The 23,540-nt window shown below is 40.4% G+C and overlaps 1 protein-coding gene across 2 annotated transcripts in view; it reads left to right on the plus strand.

Annotated features, from left to right (window-relative positions):
* The first annotated feature begins 457 nt into the window (after positions 1 to 457).
* Positions 458 to 23,540, plus strand: part of mlec (malectin) — a 33,076-nt gene continuing 9,993 nt past the window's right edge. The window contains exons 1-4 of one of the 2 annotated variants that reach the window (XM_043715940.1): positions 1,010 to 1,098; positions 7,127 to 7,219; positions 9,048 to 9,226; positions 22,973 to 23,152. In XM_043715940.1, coding sequence (XP_043571875.1) covers positions 9,062 to 9,226; positions 22,973 to 23,152 — 345 coding nt within the window. In that variant the 5' untranslated portion in view covers positions 1,010 to 1,098; positions 7,127 to 7,219; positions 9,048 to 9,061. Of the gene's footprint in view, positions 1,099 to 7,126; positions 7,220 to 9,047; positions 9,227 to 22,972; positions 23,153 to 23,540 lie in introns of both variants that reach the window. The other variant, XM_043715939.1, reaches the window with a different exon arrangement.

The following is a 23,540-nucleotide window of genomic DNA, read 5'->3' on the forward strand; positions in this document are numbered from 1 at the left end:
TCAGACAACACAGCCAAGACCTATTTCTATAGGCGCAACAACCTCTCCCGCCCAGAGCCCGGCTTTCATTCATTCATTCATTCATTCTCCCGTTCCCAACATGCCTCGCGACAAGTGTGCGTTGGATCGCTCTGATTGGCTCCTGGCGACCGTCTCATTTTGCTCAACGAGGGGTGTATCTTGACCATACATAACAAGGGGTAAGCGCAAGATCGCGGAGTTTAAAGCGAGAGGGGACGTCAGAGAAATGTGTGTCGGGAAGTTATCTCAACCTCTCCTCGAATAAACCACACTCAGTGATAAGGGCTCTCAGGAAAAACGCGAACCCAAAGCCTTCTCTCCCCTCCCGCCATCAATGGAACCGGTCCACCTACTTCCGCATTCGGTTGGCACTTGCCACCTGAACAGGCTCGCTCTGCCTGTGCAACCGAACATGATGAGCCGAAGGCCCGCCCCCGGCGCCGATTGGCCACACCGGCCGGGCTGTCCGCGCAACCCGGTGGCGACCCCGATCCCTATTGGCTAAGCGCCCTGTCAATTCCCCCGGCACGCCGCTGCCATCAGGTTAGGTGGAGGCGAGCCGCTTTCTTCACCCCTCCTCCTTCCAACTGCCCCCGAGAAAGAGAGACACAGCGCGAGGAGGAGGAGGGGGGGGGAAGGATTCGTGTTAACACAGCACGAAATAATAACAATTTAATCATCGGAGCCGCGGCTGGGTCTCAATGTGAAGATTGTTGTCGAGGGGAGTTTATTTTTAAAGTTTTATTTACCCCCCCCCCCGCCTCAGCCCCCTCTCTCCCCTCCCCCCCCCCCCACTCCCCGGTGTAGATTTGGATGGTGGAGGAGGCGCAGTTTGTGTGGCGCCCGAGGCCGGAGCCGGTGACTGCGAGATGAGGAGGGGGAAGCCGTGCGCTGGCAGCCCGCACTGCCTTTGGCTGTTCACGGCCGCCCTGGTGACGGCCCGCTGCTGCCCCGGCGCCGCGGTCGCGGGCTACGGCGACAAGGTGGTCTGGGCCATCAACGCCGGAGGGGAGGCCCACACCGACATCCACGGCATCCACTTCAAGAGGGACCCGCTGGAAGGCAAAATAGGCCGGGGTAAGCCGGGTCTGGGTGTCCTGTGTGTGTGTGTGCGGCTGGATAGTTCACTGCTGGCCCCTCACTGTGTGATTCTTTACCTTTCATCGGTCTTCAGAGCAACCCTGACTTGTCCAGGGACTCCAGCTGAGAGAATCCGCCGGCTGTAAGGAAATGAGGGGGAGTCCAACCCCCCCCCCCCACCCTTTAAAATGAAGGAGGGGGGGGGACGATTCTCTCTCTCTTCCCCACCCCGACACACAATTCGCTTTGGGGGACGAATCCAACTCCTCTTCTCTCTCTCCCCCCCCCCCCCCCCCAATCTTTTGCTGCTCAGATCGAGGCCCTGAGAATAGAAAGTTGGGGGTTCCCGTTTGTACAGAACGTGGGTGACCAGCAACTTTTGTCTTCTTTCTCAACCCCCGTCCTCCTGCCAGCAGCCGCAGCACTTGGAGGAGTTTGCCGGTCGTGTTAGTCGGGCCACATGGTCGTTCTGCTCTCGCCCGCCAAGTCTGATCAACTTCCCCAAAGTCAGTCAGTCATTTTCCGGAAAAAAAAATTGTAATGACTGCAAATTTTAAAAATTTATTATTTTGAGGACGAACACGTTGTTCTTTGGAGAGCAGCTACGTGAGAATTTCTGGGGCATCTGACCACCTGAAATTACATGACTCTTAATAGCGTGCGGGATAAAATGTTTCATGAGATCAAAATGTCATCATAGCCGCACGAAGAACATTGTTAAACATTTCTAGACACGCATCCCATTCTATCATCTGCCTTCCCCTTCCACTAGTGAACGTGGTATTCTTGTATGGAATGCAGACAGGTGACTTGCTCAACCACCTGCATTTTAATACTTGTCATGAGCATTGTGCAAGAGGAGTGGATTAACCTGCCTTGGGATAACTTCTCCATGGGAGAAATCAGATTTCATGCAGCTGAGGTCTTGAACTTGTAGATTTATAGATCAACTTTGCAGATGACATGATGACTGGTGGAGTAGCAGAAAGCATAGGGGACTGTCAAAGAATACATAAGAATATAGAAAGACTGGAGAACTGGGTGGAAAAGTGGCAGATGGAGTTCAATCCAGGCAAATGTGAAGTGATGCATTTTGGGAAGTCTAACCCTAGAGCGAAATATGCAGTGAATGGAAGAGCCTTGGGAAAAGTTGATGAACCGAGAGATCTGGGAGTTCAGATCCATTGTACCCTGAAGGTGGCTGCACAGGTGGATAGTGGTCAAGAAGGCATGTGGTATGCTTGCTTTCATCAGACGGGGTATTGAGTATAAGAGCCGGCAGGTCATGTTAAAATTGTCCAGGACTTTGGTTCGGCCGCATTTAGAATATGGTGTACAGTTCTGGTCACCACATTACCAAAAGGATGTGGATGCTTTGGAGATGGTGCAGAGAACGTTTACGAGGATGTTGCCTGGTATGAAAGGTGCTAGCTATGAAGAGAGGCTGAGTAGGTTAAGATTGAGGGGGGACCTGATTGAGGCCTGCAAAATCATGAAGGGTATAGACACGATGGATACAGATAATCTTTTTCCCAGGGTGAGGGATTCAATAATGAGATGTCGCGTATTCAAGGTGAGAGGTGAAAAGTTTAAGGGGGATACACGTGGAAAGTCCTTTACACAGGGTGGTAGGTGCCTGGAATGCGTTGCCAGCAGAGGTAGTAGAGGCAGGCATGGTAGATTCATTTAAGGTGCATCTGGACAAATGCATGAGTAGATGGGGAGCAGAGGGGATACAGATGCTTCGGAATTGGACGATAGATTTAGACAGTGGATTTGGATTGGCTCAGGCTTGGAGGGCCAAAGGGTCTATCCCTGGGCTGTAAATTTTCTTTGATCTTTGTACTGAAGATTTCTAATATGAACCCCTTAGGACTCAGTGTTTCACAGTACAATAGCTTGTTAGTAGGAACTTGTTCAAATGAATTCAAAACGTCCATAGATTGCTATTTATTTGATCTATGGACTCTAAATTCATGATAAGGTCAGTGCTATGCCACAATAATTTACTGTTAACATATCCCCATTATGGTATTGTTGCATTTGATATTTGACCTTGTTTGGAAGGTAAGAGGGAGCGGAGTTACTTGTCTTCAGATGTTCAGATTAGTCTCTTCAGTGACCAATTGACTGTAATGTGTATGAATCTGTGAATGTTACAGTGATAACTATCTTGACTCTTGAATAGATTGTCACCATTTTCCATCCAGGTGATGTGATCTTGGTGAAGACTGAATCATTTGAGTAAAAGAGTTGCACGTGTGAATCCAAATTCATTGAATGAGCACCTTTTGGGGCAAAAATAAATTGCTTGTTTATGGCTTAGTTCTTAAGTTACAAACACTTGTCAAGTTATGTTGAATGAAAAGCAAGGCAGACTTTTAATATCTTGTATGACCACATCACGTCCCAAAGCACTTTAGAAATAATGAATTTATTTTGAAGTCCAGTCACTGCTGTACTGCCAAAATACTATGCCAAATCAGGAAGAGGTATTGACTTTTGTTTAATTTTACTAAGTGCATGAACTAGATAAAATGTTTGTCAAACAAGCAGTGTCTAATATAACATCTTTTGGAAAGTGTGACCTGAGGAAATTACATGGTGAGCTATGAAGACAGGTGATTATTAAAGGCTTAATTATTTGGATATTAATGGGGCATTATATTTGTTAACTGTTTTTGTATGAAGAATTTTAAGTTAGTCTTATAGTCAAGGAAAAACTTGATTAAAAGCCTTATTATCTTGCATGAATTGCCAAAAGAAAATGATTGATTAATAACAATTCCATCTGTTTGCAGATTAATGTTTGCAAGTGAATTTTAAGGACAATAATTTCTGTAGAAACCCATTACATTTTTGATGTCACTTTTCCCCCTAATTTTATCCATGGCCAACTTGTTTGAAATACTGTGGTTACCACTAATTTCATTGAGGGTATGTAGCATGCTGTCTTTTCATTTTATGTTTGGACTACCCTTTTTAGAAATGTAAACATGGTGTATTCATGATCTTTTAACAATTAATTTGGAATGGCCCAAAATATTTGTGATTCATAAAGAAATAATACTTCATTTTATAATGTAAAATATTGTGAGCTTAACTAGTTGTGCTGTGTATTCAAGCTCCTAGTGGAAATGTCCTCAATATCAAAGCAGTAAGGTTAGGTTCTGTGTTTGAGATATTTAGGGCATTATGATAGTGGTATAGATGGTATAAAGGCATTTTTTTTTTTGTTTTCTTGTTGTGAAATGCATTTTTTTCCTGTGGAAGAGTTAGTGTGAATGGTATTGGTGTTGGTTGACAGAATAATTTTCTATTCCAGCTAAGTATTTACATCAAATGCTTGCAAATCTGATATTGCACATTTGGGTAATTAATACAGATCCCCTTGCCCTTCTTAACCCTCATCTCAAAAATTTCATGATGTGTGCACTGGTGTGACATTTCCCCATTTACTGTACTGACTATCTTGCAATGAAATTGTTCATTTAGGTACTGATGTTGAAGGCATGTGCCTGTTATGAGCTTGCTTGAAGCTAACCCAAACTACTTTCATGTTTAGGCTCCTAGGGTACAGGAGACATTTATCTCTTAATCGACATTGGATTTGAAATGAGGTCCTGGAGATTTCAGGAGAGAGAGTTTCACTCCGTAACGCAGTGTCTTGCAGAATTTATTTTTGATCTGACAAATATAGTTAGCTGATACTTGTCACATGCTATCTTTAGATCAAGTCAAGAAACTATTCTAACTTTGAATTTGGTGAGTAAGAACAGAGCTTTGGAACAGCCCTGAAATGAGAAAAATATTAGGTCTCCTTGGTACTGCACAATAATAGTTTTTCTCTCTTATTTTGCATAATAGGAACAGCTGTAACCAACATAACTCTAAAAGAGGAAGCTCATTTGAAATTTAGATGGACAGAGCTGCAGCTGTTTATGACCAGGACATTTTTACTTGAAAAACTCAGTCCCTTGTAAATTTGGTTTCAGTGTTGATAAAACTGCATTGAATATGTTATCCTGTAATATATCAAAAGATACTAAGTATTGCCTGACTACTGTAACAAATTGTTATGTCTTATCTAGTATGCTAAGGTCATATTGTCATCCTTTAGGATGCACTGTGATAAAACTTTACAACTCGCCAATTGAAATCCTGTGACTCGGTTCTGCAGCCCATTGGTAGAACTAAAAGCATTTTATGTCAGTTCTGCAGATGTTATCTTGAAAAGCCACCTAATGGTTCACTGATAAATGGACCAAGCTGTGTCACTCAGACTTTATTCCTAGTTTATGGCCCAGGTTTGGACATTGTCAGGTAACTAATTTTTGGCTGGTACTGAAACTTTGGATTATCAGCTGGAAAAAAATGGTCAGGGTTATGTTACGTGGAAAATCCAGAATGTGGAATTACATTAGACTGCTCTTTGAAAGAACTGGCACAGGCGAATCAGGCCAAATGGCCTCTTGTGCTGTAAGATTATGGGGTTTATATTTATTAAAATCCAGATGAAAAGTTGCTGATATGGAGCTCTGAAATTTAAATGTGCTTTGAAATGTTATCAATGGCAGAGTGTTTATCAGTTTATAGCCCATAATCTTATCACTAGTTCTTGTTAGAGCATAGTATACTGACTTTTGAATTGTCCACTGACATTGAAAGTCTGATTTCACACCATTTTATCTGTTTGTGCAAACCTGTACGTTAGCCTTATTTTTCCAGTTAGGCACTTGCATTTCCTTCATGCAAGGAAGCAAAGAAGCATTGAACATCTCTTTATAAGTGTGGGTGTTGATGTTGAGTCACCTTGGCTTAATTAATCTTACTGACATTCATTTTGGGATTCTAGCAGATCTTCCTAGTTTGTCTTGCAATCGATAAAACCTCATACTGGAGACATCAATTGCTGTTTCTGTTCTACACTCTTATAACTTAACCCCCTTTTACTCTTTTCACTCAGCTGATTTACAAGTTAATCCTGTGCGTATGTTGAATATACAAAAAAAGCTTGTGGATTTTACGCAGTATGACTTGTGAATATCTGAAACAGGGACACCACCACCAGTAATGTGACTTGTAAAACCTGCTGCACAGGTTTGCCAGTGAATTGGTCTGAATGAACTTCACTCTATAACATCTCTCTCCATTTCATGGTAAAAGATTACATGTAGGCATTTTAGTTCTCAAATGGCTAAGGTTCATTGCTGAACATTCAGTTGAATTATGCTTTACCCTAAGGTGGGGTGCATTGTTCAGATTTCAATATTGCATGTTAAGGCTATATTTTTATAAAGCGTATTCTCTTCTAGTTTCAGATATCTCAAAATAACAACGTAGTCTTCGTGTGAATCAAAAGCCTCTAATGTTTTCCTCTTTTTGGTCTCCTTTTCTCCCCTCCTTACTGATTGTTCTCCCCATTTCAATGTACTGACTTTTGCTGGTGTTGGCTTTTACCTGATAAGGTATCTAGCCATCTTCTGATTCACCGAAGTTGCTTTAGGTACAAGGAGACGAGGCAGTGAGTGTTGCTGTTCTGCCTTCTGTGGAAGGAGGTAAACAAACCTATCTTCAGCCACTACAGAAGATGGAATCCCATTTGGTCAATTTTAGTATTGTCGCCATTGCCTCAGCCTAAATCTGATGGAACCTAGTACTCTCTTGTTTTAAGGGTTAGCATCGTACTTTGGATCCATAGACAAATACAACATTCAGTGGGGAGTAGGCAGTTATACATGTGAAAAATCATGCTGCCTTTGCACACTAAGAAATCAATGATGGATGAATTGGGCAAATTGTGACGAGTGTACTAGTTAGCTAATAGTTTAGTAGGTCAGCACTGAAAGGTGCAGCTACTAGTTTATCTTGAATAATAAGTATATAGGAAGCATATTAAAATTTAATTGATTTGTTCCCAGATCTTGGGCAAAAATGAATATTTGAATGTCCAAATATTCATCTGTTTGAGGAAGTACTTCAATAACATTGCCTCTGAATATTTTGTCTCTTGGCTTTGATCCAGACTCGACTCCATATAAATTCTGTAGAGGATACACACCGGGGACCAGTGGTTTACCGAAAGTGGAGTGGCGCCGGTTGCACAGGCATAACTGAGGTATGGCGGCTGCAACACGAGTGGTTTATTTTCTGTAAACCACATTGTCCCCAGTGTGTATTCTGTTTATTCACCATGTACCTTCCACATTTATACAGCCAATGTTTATTTCCTATTTGAATTTTCAATCTATTTCAAATGGATTTAAGAGGGCGTAGTTATTTTTTTCTTGTCTTCCATTCCTTAATGCATTTACCTCCATGAAGGTATTATTGAGTACCTCCAAGCCAAGTGGGTTTTATTATATGTGGGTCAGGCAGTGAGTAGTAGATTCTCTTACTTGCTGTGCCTGTTGAATTACAGGAATGGTGAATAGCAGAAGATTTGGGAACTATTAGGTACTGAGGAGGGAGCCCCTCCCATTTAAATCCATTAATTTCAGGCATCTAAATTCAGGTGGGTTTCCTCTCGGGCATGCAGTCCTCCCTAGCAATATTTCTCTGGTTTTGTCACATTTGTTCAATTGACCCAGCCACTGAAATTTATACTTGCCCGGTGAGAGAATTTCTCATTGCCCTGCTCAGAGTTTATTCCACCTGCTCCAGATGTGTGTAATTGAACTGAAACCTCCTGACTCAGGGGTAGGGGTGCTGCTTCTGTGCCACAAGAGCCCTTGCTTTATCACAGATGAGAGTTACCTGACATTTACATTTGGACCCTTGAAGAAAAGCATTTATTGTCACTTGTTATATTACAGTTCATGTTGCACACTGCAACAAAACTCTAGAAACGGACAAACCTTGTTTCTGTTATTATTCTTTACCTTAACTCCATCAGTGACTACAATGCTGGTCTTGTGGCAGCGTCCTGGAACTGTCAACTAGTACTTTACACCAAATGCATGCCATGTAAAAATTGAGATGGTGAAACTGGGGTGACCTTGTTCTTAGATTATGACAATCTTCTGTCTTTTGAGAAGTTTGTTTATTGATGTAATGTTGAGAGACAAAGATTTGTTCTGGTGCTTCACAAAGCATTAAACTTTAATGTTCTGCCATTTGCAGCTCCTTTGCATCTAAATTGAAAATAGAGAAAAAAATTTGCCCTGTGTTGCCTTCTTTCAAACTATTATACTTTGTCGCGTTGAATAGTCCTTGTGCCATATTTTGTTTTTCTTGTGTTTTTTAGGGTTTTGGTTTGCTTCCTGAACTTAAAGTTGGACTTAGAACAACTTTTAATTCTGCTGGAAGGCATATGCAGGTTGACAGGCATAGTTCATAGCTCTTGCAACTGAATCAGATGATTGTCGGTTCAAGTCTTATTTCTGAAACTTCAGCTCATAATTAATGCTTGCACTTTACTGTAGTGGAGCTGTCAGCCATGTGTATTCTTTTGGATGATGCATTAAGGCAAGGCCACTTTTGCCCTTTGCTTGAGGAGTGGGATGTAAAAGTTCCCTCCTATTCAACCATGTGGAGGAAGAGTGGGAATGTTCCAGCTAATACTTTCCTCTCAACCAGCATCACTGAAAAATTATATCACACTGTTCGCATATTCATTTTTCATGCATTTCCAACAAATGACTACAGTTCAAAAAATATTAAATTGGTCGCAAGCACTTTGAAAGGTTCTGAAATATTGAAAAACACTACAGAACTGCAAGTTCTTGCTCTTGATTATGCCTACTATTGGCCACATAGTTGGACTGATTTGGAGTTTCTTAGATTTGCTTATTAGTTAATTACATGGCCCAAAGTGCTCAGTGACATTTGAAAGAAAAGGAAATCAATGCTTCAGTTGACTAGTTAGGAGATAGTAAGTTAAAACCTGTAGTATATTCTTGAACTTAATGTAACTTGTTGCCTTTACTTCTCCCTTTGTTCTCAAGCATCAGACTATGGAATGAGGTTGCCAATTTTTCGGTCAGTGCCCGAAGATCAAGTTTTGTATCAAACTGAGCGCTACAATGAAGAAACCTTTGGATACGATATTCCAATTAAAGAAGAAGGCGACTATGTGCTGGTTCTGAAGTTTGCTGAAGTGTACTTTGCCCAGTCTCAACAGAAGGTACTTAAATTTCTTTAGCTGGAAAGAATTTTGATATTCTGCTGATGGAAATGTAAAAAAAATGTATTTTTGCAGTATGTGTTCCAATACTTTAGTGAACAGTTACTGCTTCAACTCTGCCATTCAAAGCTTTTCTGCCCTTTAGGAGCTAGTGAGTGGTTCCAATAGCTCCCTTTTTGGTACTTAATCTAAATGATCCCTTGATATTAGGCAAGACTACAACTTTGTCATTTAATTGTTGAGGCGGTTTCACCACAAATCCTGATCCTCACCTGCCATCTCTACATTTATTTATCAGTCCGAGTCACTGAATAGTGAAGAGATAGTTGACATATCCTCAAATGCTGGCATGCTGTTTGATGGGGAATTGCATTTCATGTACCTACTTCGTCCCTTCATGGCCTGACTTAAGGTTTATATATGAAGAGGGGAAAGATCTAAAAGGGACCTAAGGGCCAACATTTTCACGCAAAAAGATGGTGCATGTATGGAATGAGCTGCCAGACGATGTGGTGGAGGCTGGTACAATTACAGCATTTAAAAAGCATCTGGATGGCTATGCGAATAGGTGGTGTTTAGAGGGATATAGGCCCAATGTTGGCAAATAGGATTAGATTAATTTAGCATATCTGGTCAGCATGGATCAGTTGGACTAAAGGGTTTGTTTGCATGCTGTCCATCTCCATGACTCTATCAAGTAATGTCAAAACTGTTCATTTTAAGGGTTTTGTGTTTGTAAGCCTGCATCCATTAGGAAGCATTGCAACTTTCATTGATGATCTGTATGATCTTCACAACCAGCACAAAAAGTTAATTTTAAACCCATTTGTCTGAGCCAGTTTGGAACTGAGTTCCCAGTTATGGTTGCACAGCTCATTTTGCAGAGGACAGTAGCATTTAATAATGTCAATTTAATTCTTAACAATTGCAACATGTAGTCAAGTTGGCATTGTCTTACCAGACCATAGGGCTGCGCTGTCATTAGGAAGAGATCCTAGAATAGCACTTTATAACAGATACTACTGACTGACAAGATTGTGGTAGGCACTCAGGATCCACAATAAGTTTGTTAAATTTTTAAATTAAATGAATATTTTGTGGTTCATTCATTTTTGGTCAATCTAATGCAATCCAGTTGTATCTGAGCTTTCGGGTAGCTCAAGAGTTCCTCCATAATAAAGGGGTTGCCTGTAGTGAACCAATATAGATTTGCAATTGTGTTTTTTTCCAAACCAAGTCTTTCCAGCACCTGCCCTTGTCACTCTGGAACATTTCCTTTGGGGTTGCTGCCAGCCAAGAGAAGCATGTGCATTTAGAACTGGTGACACTAGCAACTATGACACACAATACCAAAGCAGCTTTAATGGATTTTTTCCTTCTGTTGGTTACAGGTCTGTACCCATCAGTTTGTCGCCCTAGTATTGTGTTAACCTTTTGACAGTCTTGCTAACTCCTTTTACTCCAATTTGCACAAATTTCACAACTCATGTTTGCATTTTACTGAGCCCTTATTGACAATACAACTATTAGGTTAGAAATACTTAGTTCAGTAGCTACTGTGAACCTGAAGCTGTCAAATAGCTAATGCAAGGAATTGAAAGTATTTATGGTGCCTCCAACCTGGTTATAGTGCAGCCCAGTTAATAACACAAATATAGAAGCATGGGCCGTAAAATCTGGTTTTGTGGTACTGCTGATTTTGGTGCTCAAAGAGCCTGGAGTTTAGAATAAGCCTTAGAAAAGCTGTTGCAAACACAAACTCTGTAACTGCTGGAATCGTGTAGGGAGGATGGATATGACTCCATTTAATCCTCATTTGGTGCCCTGTTTGTTATTGTGAAGCTCAAGTTCTGGTAGAGCCTTTTATTATAAATGTACAGATAAATGAGTGTGCAATGCACAAATTCTTCCCACCACTTGCCAACAGCATCATTAAAAGGGATCAGCATAGAATTTACTGGTGTGGTACTTTTGAATTTTCTCTGCTGTTGAGTTAGTGGAAATACTATCCTATTGAGAATTGCGTAAGTTGAGTCAAGGAAGAATACTATTCAACAGAAGAAAACTTGCTCTTGTTTATGGGGCTGTAGTGTGAACTTAACATATACCAGAGAGGGGACCCTGTTCTCCAGAGAAAGGAGGAGAGTGGCTCTCAACAGAAGATCATATCTACGGAGGAGTTTGATTATAACTTTCACTTTGTTATCCAGGCACAGTGTCTAAGGTGGCTATACTTCATCAAGGAGTTAGTTGCTGATCTGTACCAACACTTCCAACTAGACCGATGGTCATTCAGCATTGTAAACAGTGGTGCTACCAGGATCACCATTCATTTGTCCACATCAGGATTTTCCAGGCTGCTGCCAGCTATGCTGTTAACATTCCTCAGTTCACTGGGCAACTGGACGGTATTGAATCTCTCTGTTTGGAGAGGGACTTAATTTTTTTTTCTCTTAGATATCTGGTCTGGCTTTGTAGAAGTAACTAGCTTTCCAATGGTGCAGGGAACCTTGGATTACACACCTACATGGTTCTGAGAGTAGAAAACTGGAAAAGGTTCCACTTCCTGAATATGTCATAGCTCCTTGAAAGTGGAGTCGCAGGTGGATAGGATAGTGAAGAAGGTGTTTGGTATGCTTTCCCTTATTGGTCAGAGTATTGAGTACAGGAGTTGGGAGATCATGATTTGGCTGTGCAGGACATTGGTTAGGCCACTGTTGGAATATTGTGTGCAATTCTGGTCTCCTTCCTATCGGAAAGATGTTGTGAAACTTGAAAGGGTTCAGAAAAGATTTACAAGGATGTTGCCAGGGTTGGAGGGTCTGAGCTACAGGGAGAGGCTGAACAGGCTGAGGCTGCTTTCCCTGGAGCGTCAGAGGTGGAGGGGTGACATTATAGAGGTTTACAAAATTATGAGGGGCATGGATAGGATAAATAGACAGTCTTTTCCCTGGGGTGGGGCAGTCCAGAACTAGAGGGCATAGGTTTAGGGTGAGGGGGGAAAGATATAAAAGAGACCTAAGGGGCAATGTTTTCGCACAGAGGGTGGTAAGTGTATGGAATGAGCTGCCAGAGGATGTGGTAGAGGCTGGTACAATTGCAACATTGAAGAGGCATTTGGATGGGTATATGAATAGGGGGTTTTGGAGGGATATCTGGCCGGCCACTGGCAGGTGGGACTAGATTGTGTTGGGATATCTGGTTGGCATGGACGGGTTGGGCCGAAGGGTCTGTTTCCATGCTGTACATCTCTGACTCTGTCATTGATTTGTGACTATTCACTGCAAGTCATTTTGGTGAATGCCTGGTATCTGGCTTGTATTGTGTGCCAGTCAATAGTTCCCACCATCTACAAACTACAATATCAAACCAGAGGGCTGTTAATCAAAACCTAACCACTCTACAAATGGCTCATGACTCGCCTCTACCACCTAGCTACATGAGCACAGCATTTCTACAGTGAGAACTAGGCTGCACTTAGAGTTATGGAGAAGAGTGCCATCACTTTCAAGAAAATTTCCTGTTCCCTGGTCAGCTTGGGAAGAGCAGGCAACGACAAGTTTATGCATTTCCTACATGAGCTTGATCAGGTGTGGAGTAAATGCACACCACATTAATGGGCCTTATTCAATTTTTAGTTTGTGCTCTTCAATGAGGAGAAATCTTTGGCCTGCAGCTACTCCTACTAGAGATCTGTTGTATGGTACAATAGATCAAATGACTTTCCATGACTAAATATCGTGCTTGTACAGAAGTCCCAAAGACAGGTTATGCTTGTCTAATTGAATTTCTTGAAGTAACAGGGAGACATTTTTGAATGGAATGCTGTGGTTGCTGTCTGTGTGCAATTTAAGTAGCGGTGACTAAACTACCCTAACCCCTCCTTGTTTCTATTCAAAGCCAAGATTCTGGACTCCAGTAGCCCAGTAAGAGGTGCTGTTGAGTTTGAGATATTGTACAATATTTAAGATATGGTGGTATCTGCAGTGACATAGGTAACAGAGCTGAAGAGAAAAGACAAACTCTGGTTTTGGTTGAAAGCAGGTTTAGATGTTGCTTGATATTACTGGGACATTTAGTCCTATAAATAGTTGTCCTATTTACGCAATGATACATGGTAAGATCTCTCATTTGGAGATATTTTTGCTTGTAATGGGCATTTCTTTGAGAGGTTGTCTGTAGTTGTCTTGAAGGTTGAGAGTAAATGAATGCCTTATCCCACTGTTAATTTTATCTGGTACACCATCCATTGTTAATTTATTTACTGATTAGTTAATCACAGGTATCACCTTGATTCCCATACCTAAGTTAGCAAACTGCTTTCTTCAGAAGTGTCAATTTATAATGCAAACTTACTGAATTTTTGAAAAATTGTCTTCCTCCTCCATTGCTTTTCTAGGCCAGGATCAAATTGTGATACCTCTCAGACTTGAATAGCTTGCCAGCATTCATTGTCTTATTTTACACTTGGAAAAATGCCACTTGTGTGAGGCAGCCAAGGGGCAGCTGCGACATCTGGAATTATACTTGAGCACAGTCTTGCACTTCAAAGAGAGGAGTCTATCTCCAGCCATCTGTACATTTTTTTTCCAGCAGAATCTGTGGAGAGAGAATCAATTATGTTTTAAGTCAATTACTTTCACCAGAATGATGGTGTGAAAGGTCACTGCCTAAAACATTAACTCTGCTTCTCTCTGTCTCCACATATGGTATTTAACCTACTGAGTATTTACAGAATTACTTATGATTTCCTGTATTGATTTTTGTCAATTCTTATCTATCAGTCTGTGGACTTGCCTGAACTGTCTGGTTCAAAGTAGAATGCCATTTGAGTTTTCTATGTTCACTTTCAGATCGGATGGCACCTTCTTCCAGGTCACTTAACTTTAACTGTACTCCTGCTCCCTGCTTCCCCCTCTCATAAACTGTCTTGGGAAATCTGAAAGATGGTTTGCTTGTTGTTATCATCCATAGGAATGGAAAATAGGATTTAAATGTCCTTATTTTCTTTTAGTAGCTGTCCTTTAGTCTATTTTCTCTGCATTTCACACTGTACCACTTGAGTGGAGTTGCCATTTGTTCCCTGAACCTTCTGTCATTCATGAGCTGCAAATTCTGCCTATCTCTTGGTTCCAGTCTGTTGTTTACACCTCATCTTCCAGTTCTTTCCTGATCCTGGATTTTTGACCGTTGGAATATTGGCTACTAAATTTTGAAAACTTAAGTAAAATCAATAATTTTTGACATGTGAATATTGGAGAAGTGGCTTATTGCTTTCTTTTGGCCTTTTAGAGGTGAGGAAAGTGGAGCATTTAGTATCACTTCCCCTCCTCACCTACAACTTTCCACGCTGTGTCCCCAAAAGGGAGCTTCTTGATCTTGTTTCTGCTACAAAGAAATAATGATCAGTGGCTCTTTGCTTCCACATAGCAGGACAAAGCAAGATGCTGTAGGCACCCTGTGTAAGTCTTTTAACAGCTTAATTATGAAAGGATGTTGTTAAAAACCTGGGAGTACATTGCCTTTTGGTATTCTTGCCTAAGAGTGAAGTATAGCATGGAGTGAAAAGGAGAACTAACAAGTTTTTGGTATGAATAGTTATTAGTTGGTTAATTTGATATTTTGTTGAATATGTATCTTCGAAACTTTTGTTGATTTTCCCCTGTTGGGTGGGCTCATGCCTAAAGCTGCTTTTTATTTAAAACATTGGCTGTACTTGCATGGCAGTTCTAGCTCTTGACTAGGGAATCCTTGTGACTTGAGTTAATCCCCTACTGTGGGAATTAACAAATGTTTCCTTTAGCAAGTGGTCAACAGGCTTCTCTGAAAATATTTCCAGTTGTTACCAAACTTCTAAAATAAAGGCAGTGCTACTTTCTCTGAAGTGTGAAAGTGCATCTTAAAAAATAAACAGTGAGCTTGACAGATATTTGCTTAATATATTTTTTTTAAATCTATAATTTATATTTCCATCTGGTACTGCTGTGTTTTGACAGCACGCAATGACATTGGAGCAAGCCCTGTTTTGAGTCATTTAATCAAGGAGGTATGTCTATGTTTAAAAACTCAAACCATTTTGAATGGTATTCCACTGAGAGGCAGATTGTTATTGAAGACTCGGTTAAAAGATGCTAAAACTAATTAAGGCTCAAACTCTCGGTCTTCAAGAAGTTGAAAGTGTTTTATATTCTTTGCTTCCTTGCAATTATAAATCTTGTAGGTAAGTTTGCCCGATTTTTAGCCTGATTTTTTTTTTAATGGTTTGAAAGGTTGTTTTTCAGCTTTGGGGTGTGATAGTGTATGTTAGGCAGCCAGCACCTTATTCTAAGGCAACTATTAATCCTCTCACATACAACCTACACTTCCCTGGAGAGCAGTATGTTTCTGTTGTAAAGATAGCATTTGGGAAATACAATACCTTTATTGGAGATGTGGGAATTTGCTTTGCATTTGACTGACTAGCATTTCCTACATTAGAACAATGCCTACACTTCATTTCAAAAGTACATCATTCTCCGTAAAGTGCTTTGAGATCTTATGGTCATAAAAAAGTACGAGGTAAATGCAAGTCTTGTTTTTCTTTCTAAGCTCTGTGCTGTTTTCCCTGGAACGTCGGAGGCTGAGGGGTGACCTTATAGAGGGTTACAAAATTATAAGGAGCATGGATAGGATAAATAGACAAAGTCTTTTCCCTGGGGTCGGGGAGTCCAGAACTAGAGGGCATAGGTTTAGGGTGAGAGGGGAAAGATATAAAAGATACCCAAGGGGCAACCTTTTTCACGCCGAGGTTGGTACATGTACGGAATGAGCAGCCAGAGGAAGTGTTGGAGGCTGGTACAATTGCAACATTTAAAAGGCACTTGCATGGGTATATGAATAGGAAGGGTTTCGAGGGATATGGGCCGGGTGCTGGCAGGTGGGACTAGATTGGGTTGGGATATCTGGCCCACAAGGACGGGTTGGACCGAAGGGTCTGTTTCCTTGCTGTACATCTCTATGACAGTCATTGAATATTTAGTAACTTTCTGCTAACCTGTCAGAAATATTGTGCCTACTTAACTTCCATTTCCCTTTGTGAAGGCAGGACTATCACCCATCATGTTTGAACTATTTTTATTTCCAATCATCATGCATTCTTCTGCCAACTCAAACTTGTTTTATTGCAAGATGTTGAACAACCATTGCCTTGTCAGATTTGGTTTTCGAGAGACTCAAATCTTCTCTAGGAAGATACCTTCATTTTTAAAGAGTGTTTGGGACTTCACATCCTGCCTACCTACAACATTCATAATTACATTTGTCGCCAAGTTTTGAGAGACGTTTTCTATGGGTCAGCATTTTCCTTTTTCACTTCAATCTTCTTGAATCCTATAGGAATGAAAAATAATTCGTTAAATTTCCATTTAACAAGTTCAGAATGTGAAATCTTGAACATCAGAGGATGCTGTGTTTCAATTGACTGAGTTGCATAATCTCAACCTTCAAATCAATCTTATTTCTATCTATACATTGTCAGTTTTCCATTATTAATCAAAAATAATGTTCATTATGAAAGCCAAACTCAGTTATGAAATGCTGATTTTTCAGTCTCTTCTGGCTGGGTATTCCTAGGAAGAAACTAAGGACTTCAGTTCCTGGCATGACCTGAGATTCCCAATATGTGCATACAGTGAATCAGGCTATATTCGCTCAGTCCATGGATCTGACCACCTTGAAAGAAGTAAAATTTCCCTTTTTTTTTAGAAAAGGGAAGAAAAGGCAAGATACTGCTATGCTGGAAATCTGAAAACAAGCAGAATACTGTATATTGGAATGATTCAGCAAACCAGACAGTTTCAAGCTGTCAAATTTCGAGTGTGTGCATCATTTTTCCTTGAGAGGAGAGTTGAGGGAAACAGTCAACCTGAGAAAGAAATGGAAGGTTGGAATGATGAAATGAACAGCAGAATCATTGGTAATCTCTGCTGTCTGAATATCCTGAAGCAGCAGTTATGATCTTGTAATGCTTGAATTCAAATATCTAATCTGGAAGGCCGTCAATTAGCAAATTGTAAGATGTGGTGCCAGTCTTGAAGCTTCTGCTGAACTTCACTATAAGTAGTACTAAGAGAGTGAGGTTGGTGTAGGGCAGAGAATTAAGCTGAGGGATGATCTAAAACTCAGGATCCCAGTTGTGACCAAGTTTGTGTTTAGCAAAGCTTGGTCTCCATTCACTTAGAGGAAACTGCATAGTGAGCAGTCAATACAATATATTGAATGATCAAAACCAGTAAATCCCGGTTTTACCTGGAAGAAGTTGTTTGTTTTTAAGGCACGACCGTATGATGGGAGATGGTTAAAAATGTCGGTGTCTTTCCTCCTGCGCTTGTATGGGGAAGGGAGTGCATGTTGGAGGTAAAGATGTAGAACTATTTTTAAGCTGTTTCCTGTTCTTTAGCTCAATTTTCACTCTTTTCTAATGCGAAGATCAGATGTCTATCATGTGTTTGAAAATATCGAATAAGGTATTGCTGTGGTAGGGTACCTAAGGGTTGCTGCTGTCAGTTAGATTTGTCCCTGTTCCATTTATCTCAAAACAAAGGTTTGCCCGCTGAGTTGCTATTGTAAGTGTGAGCTGATAACAACAGCACTACAAAAAGGATGTTTGGGAACAGAATGAACAGCAAACTTACCCCTTGACCCATTACTTTGACTTGTTACTGTTGTTTACGTGCATGTTGTACAGTGAGCGCAAATGAAGACCGAATTGTATTTGGTGTGAAAATCCATAGTTCACAGTTTCAGATGCACTTAGTTTCACAAAAATGTGTTTGAAATTTGAAAGAATTGAACCCCATGAAGATTCTGTACTTGCATGGTGTTTCTGATTCAACTGAGAACACCTTTTTTTAATGGTGATACTTGTTTATTATTGCCAGGCAATCTTTTGGCACTGAAATTTAATTATTATATTTGGGAGGTTCATTCATTCAGGTTTTGATGTTTTTTTGTCTTTTTGGCCTTGACATTGCATACATTCTAATTTACCCTTCTCAGGTTTTGCATTGTTCAGAAAAATAATGGAATTTTAATTAAAACTAAGGTTCAACATTTTTAAACATTTCCTTAAACAGTCCACAATCTGAAAGGCCCCTATTAAAGGTTAATTTTTGGACTCAACAAATCTACTAGACGGGTATAACATTATTGTGCAAATCACATGGCTCCAGTGTCAAAGGAGACAGTAAAATACATCCAGTTCTGCAGAAGGATCGCTGGAGCTCCAACATCCACAGTTCTTTGTTCTATTTTAGCAAAATATGTTTGACATTTTTGTGAAGCTAACAACAAGAGAACAACACAACTCCAAAACAATTTTTCAGTTTGCCTGTGCCTGAAGTTGTTGTACACTTGTGCATATGTAATTGAGAGTTCCATTAGCCTCACTCATTTTATTGTTGTTGTTGCCATGAGAGCAAAATTTGACCCTACCTTGATAGGACAGGTACAGTGGACAGAACAGTGGACCTTCTCACTCTACTCTTCGCAATTACCCTCCTTTTTTTATTTGGAAGCTGTCAGCTTCTAACAATTTTACACTGCAGAGCAGCACAGTAGAGATTTTCTCCATCCTTATTGAAGGTAGTCATTACGCTGTGCCCTATTGACTTGTACAAGTGTCTGTTATGTGAAACAGTATTGTCAACAGGCTATTTTTCTGGGGAAGAACTGCAGCTGAACCCTACATGAGTTCACACATGCCTTCTGGGAATGGTAACAGGATAACAATTGGGAACTGAAATCCCGACTGACTTCTTTCTCTTTCCCACTCTTTCCCTTAACACAGTAGGACCGATGTCTATTACAACATCTTTTCCTCACAATAACTCAGATCAATTACCTCAGCACAAACCAGCATTGCAACTTAACCTGTAGCTTTGTTGCTCACTGCTTAGTGTTCTTACAATTAAACGCTTTTAAAAGATCCTTGGCATTTTCTGGCGTATTATTACATGAGGCCGTAATTATGTGTCTGGCATAATTTCAGTATTGTTTGTTCCAGTTCTGAATATATAAGATGATAGTGGTAGGGTCACTATTGGAAATGTTAATTTATTTTGTACACAAATTACCCATAATGTTTTATATTTAAGAGACTAGTCAGTTTTCATTTCCAATTTTAACACCAAGCTAGGAAAATGAGCAGCAAACAAATAAAACAAGTTAAGCCAAGTAACATAGAACAAAGAACAATACAGCACAGAACAGGCCCTATGGCCCACGATGTTGTGCCGAACATTTGTCCTAGCTTAAGCACCTATCCATGTACCTATCCAATTGCCGCTTAAAGGTCACCAATGATTCTGACTCTGCCACTCCCGCAGGCAGCGCATTCCATGCCCCCGCCACTCTCTGGGTAAAGAATCTACCCCTGACATCCCCCCCTATACCTTCCACCCTTCACCTTAAATTTATGTCCCCTTGTAACACTCTGTTGTACCAGGGAAAAAAGTCTCTGACTGTCTACTCTATCTATTCCCCGATCATCTTATAAACCTCTATCAAATCACCCCTCATCCTTCGCCGTTCTAATGAGAAAAGCCTAGCACTCTCAACCTATCCTCGTACGACCTATTCTCCATTCCAGGCAACATCCTGGTAAATCTTCTCTGCACCCTCTCCAAAGCTTCCACATCTTTCCTAAAGTGATGCGAGCAGAACTGCACACAGTCCTCCAAATGTGGCCTGACCAAAGTCCTGTACAGTTGCAACATCACTTCATGACTCTTGAATTCAATCCCTCTGCTAATGAACGATGATACTCCATAGGCCTTCTTACAAACTCTATCCACCTGAGTGGCAACCTTCAAAGATCTATGTACATAGACCCCAAGATCCCTCTGTTCCTCCACCTGACTAAGAACCCTACCATTAACCCTGTATTCCGCATTCTTATTTGTTCTTCCAAAATGGACAACCTCACACTTGGCAGGGTTGAACTCTATCTGCCACTCCTCAGCCCAGCTCTGCATCATATCTAAGTCTCTTTGCAGCCGACAACAGCCCTCCTCACTATCCACATCTCCACCAATCTTCGTATCATCTGCAAATTTACTGACCCACCCTTCGACTCCCTCATCCAAGTCATTAATAAAAATTACTCTACCCTGCACTGCTCTACCCTCATCCACATGCATGGTAACCTCCTCGAAGAATTCAACAAGACTTGTAAGGCAAGACCTCCCCTTCACAAATCCGTGCTGGCTGTCCCTAATCAAGCAGTGTCTTTCCAGATACTCATAAATCCTATCCCTCAGTACCCTTTCCATTACTTTGCCTACCACCGCAGTAAGACTAACTGGCCTGTAATTCCCGGGGTTATCCCTGTTCCCTTTTTTGAACGGAGCACAACATTCGCCACTCTCCAGTCCCATGGCACCACCCCCATTGACAGTGAAGACGAAAAGATCATTGCCAACGGTACTGCAATTTCCTCTCTTGCTTCCCACATAATCCTAGGATATATCCCGTCAGACCCGGGGGGGGCTTGTCTATCCTCAAGTTTTTCAAAATGCCTAACACATCTTCCTTCCTAACAAGTATCTCCTCTAGCTTACCAGTCCGTTTCATACAATTGTAATATTTATGAATGAACTGTGCTACAAATATTGGCTGCCAAAATTAACGTTTGAATAAGCATGTCATCTCTGTTTCATGAACATAGATCTCTTAATGATCTGATCTGTAAGTGAAAAGCAAGGTAATGCTTCTGTCGAAATGGTAATACTAGGCTTAAATTTCAGATTGATAAATTTTCATCTAAACTGTAGGGCTGTTTGACTTGTAACATTAATCCTGTGCTTTTTGCGCCACTTCCTTTGTGTTCCTAATATTGTCTGTTTTATTTGGAAAATGTTGATAGTAAGTTTTGGTTTTTGTTGATTTGAGTACGTGCTATGCACAATAGAATTATACATTGTTAACAATCATTAATATTGCTATGGTCATTTATAAAGGATTTTCCACGTTTCCTTGACATTACAATTGTATGAACAGCTGCAGACCTGGTTCTTTTGGAAATAGTTGGAAATTTTGGGGAGTAGGGTGGAAATCAATTTCTCTTTTTTTTGGCCGTCCAAGAGAAGCAAACAACCAGGTAGTTTATTGGTGAAAGTTGCTTAAAAATTCTTTTTAAAAAAAAAGACCACTTGTTCATGTTGTCTGCAGCTTTAAATTTTGTGTTTGAAATGCAAATGAGTCTGGTTTGTTAAACATTGAAGGCACTATAGAATGGAAATTTGGCTACCAGCCATTAGCTGATTGGTCTGTTGAAGGAGCAGTGCTCCAAAGCTAGTGCTTCCAATTAAACCTGTTGGGCTATAACATGATGTTGTGTGATTTTTTCAGTCTGTGAAATGGTGACCAGTCATCACTGACAAAGATGACAAAGATAGCTGAACAGCTTGGGGTTGTGAATGTTTAAGCGCATGATCTGTTTCTTTTTCTGCAGAGCAAAGCATCACAGCCCTGAAGGTAGCAAATTTATTTTCTCTCATCAGTTGTTATAATCTCTGACTTTTAATAAGGTAGTAGCCTTTTTGAGTAGGAACAGTCACTCTGTGCCTCCAGCAAGTTAACTAGGATAAAGCACCTGCAGAATGAAGATAGAGAAACAGTGAACTGATCAACAAAAGGATCATCACTGCAAACACTGTAGACGGAGATCATTGAACTGTCTTCCCAGGCTTTCTCTCTGCCCGTAACAGCCATGTGTGAGTGGATATAGAGTGCAGTATAATAAGCGAGTTTAGAGATTTTAAATTGTAAATTTTGTTTTGACTGTTTAGTTAGAACATAATTAATTGTAATTTTAATAGTAGTTCTAGTTGAATAGAGAAACCTGGTCCTTGCTGTCAACCTCGGTCTAAAAGACAAAGATATTTGGGAATTCTGCATACATTTTTAAACTCTTAACTTCTGTGATGACTCCAGGAGCAGCAGGGCTTGATTTTTCCAGTACACTATCCCAGTGAGGCATAACATTATGAACCAACTGTCTGACTACTTCTGTGTTTTTAAAAACTAAATATAACCCATGTTTCGATGCTAGTATGTAAAACCCTGCACAGGCATGAGAGTATTCTCACATCTGCATGCACATGAGTAAGCACAGAGCTTTAAACGTGTGTGTGTGCGCGCATTCACAAAGTGCTACAGACCTGGCTGCTTTGTGGAGCCATAATCATGGTTCAGGAATCTTGTCTGTGCTATGACAATTTGTGTCTCCATTTAAATTTCCTTATCAATTCAATGTGAAGCAGTTCTTAATGAAGCAAATCTTAATCATCAGGAGATCCTATGACAATAAGAAAAAAGTCTCTGGGACTGGCCTAGAATCCTGTATTTCCAATGTATGCTATTAAGTGTGTATTTTCATCTACTTCTCTAGGAAGAACTATGAGCCAAAATGGAATGGTAACTTAAATTTACAATTCTGCCATTGTGGGTGCATTTATATGGTGTTTATTTTAAAACTACCTGAATAGAAATGTTACACTGTCATTAATAAGTGCAAAAGAATCTATCTGAAAGTTGTAATCTTGCCTTCCCTATTAACTCGCATAGAAGCTGTATTCTTTTAAAAAAAACACTGGGGTGTAGCACATTAAGATGATGTATGTGTTTCCATCCTCCAATGTGTCAAAATGATACGTGGACCTTCAGAAACAAAACTTTATTTTTGTATTTGCTTTCTTCCCTCTCTAGGTCTTTGATGTGAGATTAAATGGACAGCATGTAGTAGTGAAAGATCTTGACATATTTGAAAAAGTGGGACACAGCACAGCGCATGATGAACTGGTGTCTTTCACAATTAGAAAAGGAAAACTTAGCGTTCAAGGAGAGGTGTCTACATTTAATGGGAAACTACTTGTAGAATTTGTCAAGGTAAGGAACTATTTATAATGACAGAATGTACAAGCATTCACATCAAGAGCAGATGTCAGTCATTCAGCCCCTTGAACCTGTTCAATTTAATAAAATTATTGCTGATTGAATTTGTGGCCTCAACTCCATATTTCACCCTACCCAGATAATACCCAGGAGTCCAGTTCTCAGCAGATGACAGTCAGTCATGATCAGAGCAGTTTGCAAACCTGTGAAATACATTTGACCATCACATTCATTTTGCGAATTAAGTCTCCTACCAGCTTTTTTATTTTGCTGACTGTAAAATTCTTTATTTATTAACACCAAAGTGAAACTGGTTAAACTTGTAAATAATTTGATTAGCAACATTTCATGGTCTTGTTGGATGGGGTGGACTGTAGGATGG

The sequence above is a fragment of the Chiloscyllium plagiosum genome, chromosome 25, assembly GCF_004010195.1.
Source record: "Chiloscyllium plagiosum isolate BGI_BamShark_2017 chromosome 25, ASM401019v2, whole genome shotgun sequence".
Classification (NCBI taxonomy): domain Eukaryota; kingdom Metazoa; phylum Chordata; class Chondrichthyes; order Orectolobiformes; family Hemiscylliidae; genus Chiloscyllium; species Chiloscyllium plagiosum.